Source organism: Morone saxatilis, unplaced genomic scaffold (assembly GCF_004916995.1).
Source record: "Morone saxatilis isolate NCDOM2014 unplaced genomic scaffold, NCSU_SB_2.0 Contig15, whole genome shotgun sequence".
NCBI classification, from domain to species: Eukaryota; Metazoa; Chordata; class Actinopteri; family Moronidae; genus Morone; species Morone saxatilis.
This window is the reverse complement of record NW_023339707.1, coordinates 20,072,598-20,077,951: the sequence shown is the minus strand read 5'-3', so window position 1 is coordinate 20,077,951 and position 5,354 is coordinate 20,072,598. Positions and strand designations below refer to the sequence as shown.

Below are 5,354 nucleotides of genomic sequence, written 5' to 3'. Positions count from 1 at the left end.
GCAAAAGGTGTCAGTCTGCACTATTCCATCATCAAACATCCCAGACTTTGTCTTGTGATGGTTTCATTTGCCTCTGTTCTCCAGAGAGGTTTAGTGGCATTGAGGTCAGATAACTAAGGGACATTAGCACTGCTTGTGCTTCTTTGGATTTATAGACAGAACTGCCACAGCTTCAATGCATGTTCAGAGTCACGAATCCTCCTCTTACAAACCTCAAGTTAGACAGGCGTATAAAAACCTATAGTGTGTATATAGCATAGTGGAATATAGACCAATCTGGTAAGAAAATCTTTTCAACAAATGGTTTTCCACAAGACTTGGAGAGCATTAATTTCAAAACAAAGTGTTGACTTCTCTAATTTAGGCTTCTTTTTAATTTGAATAACATATGCAAATGAAAGTATTTACTTTACACAACAACATTTTGAAAATAAAACACACCATTTTGTTTCATGAAAAAGATATTTATTTAAGACCAGTCACAGCACTTGCAACTCTCACTGAACACAAGATTAACTGGACATCTCTGGATGTATGTGCGTCCATGGGCGCACTGATAAAAGGAGTTTCCATCCTTGTCATTTTTGTAGAGGCCGTCAGCTATGCCGGCACAGAATTCACCTCCAGAAACAGCACTTGTGGTGGTAGTTTTGGAAGTGGTAGTCGTAGTAGCAGTAGCAGTAGCAGCAGTTGTGGGGTTTGAAGGGACCACCGGTGGATGTGTGGTTACAGGAGGGGGAGGTGGAAAATCTAGAAAAATATAATGTATTTAAATGGATGACATTATGGGAGGAAGATTTTCTAGGTGGAGATGAGGAAACTTTAACATGCTGTGCAGTGTTCTGGTCGAATTTCTGCTCACCTGAATCCAGGAAAGAGCGCAGATTCCTAATGAGGGGATAGTTCCCCTGTCTGCAGAACTGTCCAGTAAAATCATCCAAATCCAGAGCCCAGATGAAGGCTCCTCCAAATTTGTTATCTTTCAGATACTGTGCCTGTAGAATATCAGTTAAAGAGAGTGCTGCAGTTTACAATGCAAGTTTTGTTGTTTTATTACAAATAACCAGTACAAGTGTAACACCTCATGTCATACACATTCTAATACCTCCCTCAAGTATTTAAGCTGAATTCAAGGGGAAAAAAAACATTTTGGGTTGCTGTATTAAAATATTTGACCAGTTGAAGGTGCAATGATGCCTGGCTATTGTTTGAGAATTTGCCATCTTGTCATTCTGAAGCTATTCACACAGGACCAAATGCAGCTGAACGCACAGTATGCTGCCGCTCAATGGTCTAGCGTGGCCTCATGGCAGACTATAAAAGACACAAGATCCAGACACAGTACTGATTTAATTTAAGAAAGCAACATTTTGAACTAAAAGAGATCTTTGTTAGACATTGTCAAATTAACATTATAATAAGAATCATAATACAAGAACATAACAAATCTAACACATGTATGATATATATTTTTTTTATTTATTTTGTTTCCATAAAGGTATGTTATGTTCCCAATATGGCAAGTACAGTAGACACTATAGTGTGCTTTGTGAAGTTCATGTGACAAATTCTGACAAAGATCTGTTTGTAATATTGAAATGCTAATCTGTTAGATTAGATTTGCTATCGGTCAATGTGCAGCTCTTTTGTCTGACTTGTTCATTCACGTTTGTCTTATGCCATTTATGTGCAACTTAAACTGTATTGTTACCATAATTCATGTGTCACGTTGCAAACAACTACAACCAAATTATGTTCTTACACAAATATGTGAAATTTAGATTCAGAATTAGATCATATTTTCTGTCTATGAGATCTCTGTGATTTGTGCACCTGGTTTAGATTTCCAACGCTCTGGGTGACTGTGATTAATTCATATAAATTATATTCACAAAATATTAGGGAGCCATCAGCCAGACACAAAACATTCCAGACCTGAAGTGATATTAATATATGAAGTTAGAGTGGCACCCTCTGCTCAATGAGGGATATTAAAAACTGTTTGTGACTGTGCAGCTTCATTGTGGTGAGCTATACACAGTGTCAGTGCTAATTTCAGAAGCAAGGATAGTGATTAGTGACAGTGATAGTAATACACTACTTTTATCTTGTTTATTTAATCACCATAAACATAGATTAGAAGTGAAGTAATAGGTTATTTATTACCTTGATTTTAAAGCTCTCCCTGTTCTCAAACCCAACCCACTCATTTCCTTTAGTGGCATAGGGCACCATTTGCTCATCAATCCAGCTGGAACCGCCTCCTTGGAGGAAAGTGCAAATCTGTAGAAAGGAAAGGAAATGATACTTAAAGGTTCAGTGTGTAGGACTTAGTAGCGTCTAGTGGTGTAGTTGCAGAGTGCAACTACCCCGCTTCCGAGCGCGAAAGGTAAAACTACAGAGGCAGTGTTTGGTTTGTGTCTTCTGGGCTACTGTAGAAACATGGTAGTTCAACATGGTGGACTTTGTAGTCTGTAGAAATAAAAGGTGTATTCTAAAGTAATAAAAACATAATAGTTCTTATTTTCAGGTGATTACACACTCATAAAAAGTGTAATAATTATGCATATTATATTCCATGTCTGCCAATAGAGCCTCCTAAATGTTACACACTGGACCTCATCCTCAACATAATTTGTGATGCCTTAGTTTGAAACATCTCTCTATTTATGTGGGGATTGTATTAATTAAATCTGCAGTTATGTTAAATTTCCTGATGTATTAAATTGTGTCTCAGGGTTGCTCTTGTGTTAAAACTTCACTGACCTCATAGTAGGACCAAAACCCAGCTTCACGGGTGTAAGGCCCAGCAGAGGCTGGTCCGCTGGCGGATGCTCCCACACCGTTAGCCGCTGAAGATAATCGAAATGTGCGTCCATATGTGGCAAAACCGAGTAGGAGCTTTTCAAGAGGAGCTCCTTGGTTTCTCCAGTATTTCATAGCAAAGTCCTGATTTTAAAAAACAGTTAGTGAGTTAGTTTTTTGGCCTTTAGGATTTTGAGGATGGACTTTTATTGAGGATTTTACTCACCGCATTGTAGTAGATGTTGTCCCCCTCATCGAAAGAGCCGCGGTACAGAGGGCTGTTGTGACTAGTGAACGAGTTCCATGCTCCATTGAAGTCATACGTCATGACATTTATAAAGTCTAGGAACCTGTTAGATAATTTGTGACACAAGAATGAAAAAAGATTACAGAAAGACAGAATTTTTTTAAATTAACTTTAAAGCTAAATTACTCCCAGAGGAACTCACTTTGAGACTTCAGCAATCTCATATGCATTGTCAATGTTTCCTTTGCCAGCAGCCACTGCAGCTGTGAGCAGCAATCGTGGTTTTTTGGTCTCAGCGGCTTCTTTTTCAAAGGCAGCGAGTAATTCCTAAACAGAAGAGGGAAATAATTGAGGATTATCGTGTCTAGGATTATATCTCAGATCAGGATGCTGTGTTTGTGTGACATCTTGTAGGATTCTATCAATGCTACAAATTAGGGGAGATGTAGATTTCCAAACTTACCTGGCAGAGCACAGTGAACCTCTTCTTGTCCTCTGGTGGGCTTCCTCGTGCTCCAGGATACTCCCAGTCCAAGTCCAGCCCATCAAAGCCATGCAGTCTTAAGAATCTGATAGAAGACTGGATGAATCTCTGGCGGTTGGCAGGGGATGAAACCATGATGGTAAATCTGTAAACATGTAAAAAAAAAAAAACTTATAGCTACACTGTTGGTGATGTTGTCATTATATGAGATAATTTAATCCAACAGCCTCATTATCCGCTGTTGTTGAAGCATTATGGACTCACTGTGCTGTTCCAAAGTTCCAGCCACCAACAGCCAACAAAGTCTTCAGCTGGGAGTTTCTGTGCAGAATTAGTGCAAAAACATGTAGATTTACAATTAATTACTGTAGGAAGACCTTGAATCCTTTACTTTAATGCTGTAAAAAATACAACAGCAAGCCCACAATGTAAGAACACTGAATTAGAAGTAAAAGTCCTGCATTCAAAATGTTAGTTTTTTTCTTCCACTTCATATTTATTTTTTACAAAAGTTAAAGTTTAAGTTTCGTATATATTTATTTCCCCATTTTTCGTATTTTTCTTTTGTGCGTAGGTTTGTATGTTTTCTTGTAACCTCTTTTTACTGTCTCACATACATATTAATTTATTGTATTGATGAATGTTAGATATACAGTTTATAATAATTAAAAACTATGAAAAGTAAAAGTATTTCTTATACAGCAGAATGTCCCCCTGTCTATCTTTATAACAATGCACGTTTAATAAGTTGAACATAACCTTTGTATGAAATGTTAATCTGCAAACTAACTATACAGGTAGCTGTGAGATAAAAACAGTAGGATTAGAAAAAGGACAAAAATTCAAAGGACAACTGGATTCGAATGCAGATATTTTCACACAGAAGGCAGAAACAATTCACCTATTCTTGAGTTCATTGAAGGATTTATAAAGAACATCATCATTCCACTCATAGGGTGCCAACTCGTTTGAATGGCTGATAATTGAAAAGGCGTAGATCAGATGTGTGCAGAGGTTGGGGTCCACATTGGCAGGCAGATATTTGCCAACACCTGGTCTATACTGGGACCAGTTGGTGAAGTAGCACACCAGTTTGGTAGAAGACACTTTTTGAGAGGGGAGAAATTATTAAAATTAAGTTTCTATTCTAGCTCACGGTGGTTAAGAAGCAAATGAAATATAAATAAATTAAATAATAAATGCATACCCATTTGAAGACACATAAAAAGGGACAGTCCTAGAAACAAATAGACATTTTATTTCAGTTATTTTGCATGAGATCACTGCCTTTCAATGAATTAACAACTAAAGGAATGTAACTTACCAGCCAGTGCTATTAGTCGAGCCATGTTGAGCCTTTTTGTCAGAGTGACCTGCAACAAAAAAAATGTTGTGTGTTATAATTGTTACCTTCTTAGATTGCATTTTAGTTTTTGTCAACTGTAACCAGTTCTACAGGCTGCAATAAAGGTAGTAGTGCTGAACATAATAAGATATGTACACCTGTAAAATGTAAGGTGCTAAAACCTTTGTGTGCCGATGACTTACCTCTTCCTGGCTTGATGTGCCTATGGTCCACCTGGGACTCCCTTTTATAGACGTGATAAGACAGTGACAAAGGGTACGGGTCCGATGAGGTGTAACAGAGGCTTTAGGAAATAATTGTCACTGTGAAACTAGTCACATGAGATTGCTGTGAGCTGTCAGAAGTTGACTGGTGATGATATCTGGTTTTATTGCCAGATCAATCTGTATTAGAGCACAAGGTTGTGTAAACTTGCCCCTCAGATCAGGATTGCTGGCCAGTTCATGCAGATA

The 5,354-nt window shown here is 37.9% G+C and overlaps 1 protein-coding gene across 1 annotated transcript; it reads right to left on the bottom strand.

The window, feature by feature from the left end:
- Positions 1 to 469: 469 nt before the first annotated feature.
- LOC118323893 (acidic mammalian chitinase-like) lies at positions 470 to 4,885 on the bottom strand. The gene is made up of 11 exons (XM_035655959.1): positions 4,861 to 4,885; positions 4,744 to 4,773; positions 4,438 to 4,642; positions 3,801 to 3,857; positions 3,516 to 3,681; positions 3,255 to 3,379; positions 3,032 to 3,155; positions 2,767 to 2,949; positions 2,167 to 2,283; positions 863 to 995; positions 470 to 750 (listed from the first exon to the last, which is right to left on the bottom strand). The coding sequence occupies exons 1-11, from the start codon at positions 4,883 to 4,885 to the stop codon at positions 470 to 472; spliced, it is 1,446 nt and encodes a 481-aa protein (XP_035511852.1).
- Positions 4,886 to 5,354: the final 469 nt, after the last annotated feature.

Bases quoted from the DNA above. Each gene is read 5' to 3' on its own strand.
- LOC118323893 (XM_035655959.1), bottom strand. From the start codon at position 4,885: ATGGCTCGACTAATAGCACTGGCTG. The intron at 4,643-4,743 runs GTATGCATTTAT...CCTCTCAAAAAG, and splicing joins TTTTATGTGTCTTCAAATGG to TGTCTTCTACCAAACTGGTG. The intron at 3,156-3,254 runs GTGAGTTCCTCT...ATTATCTAACAG, and splicing joins GAGATTGCTGAAGTCTCAAA to GTTCCTAGACTTTATAAATG.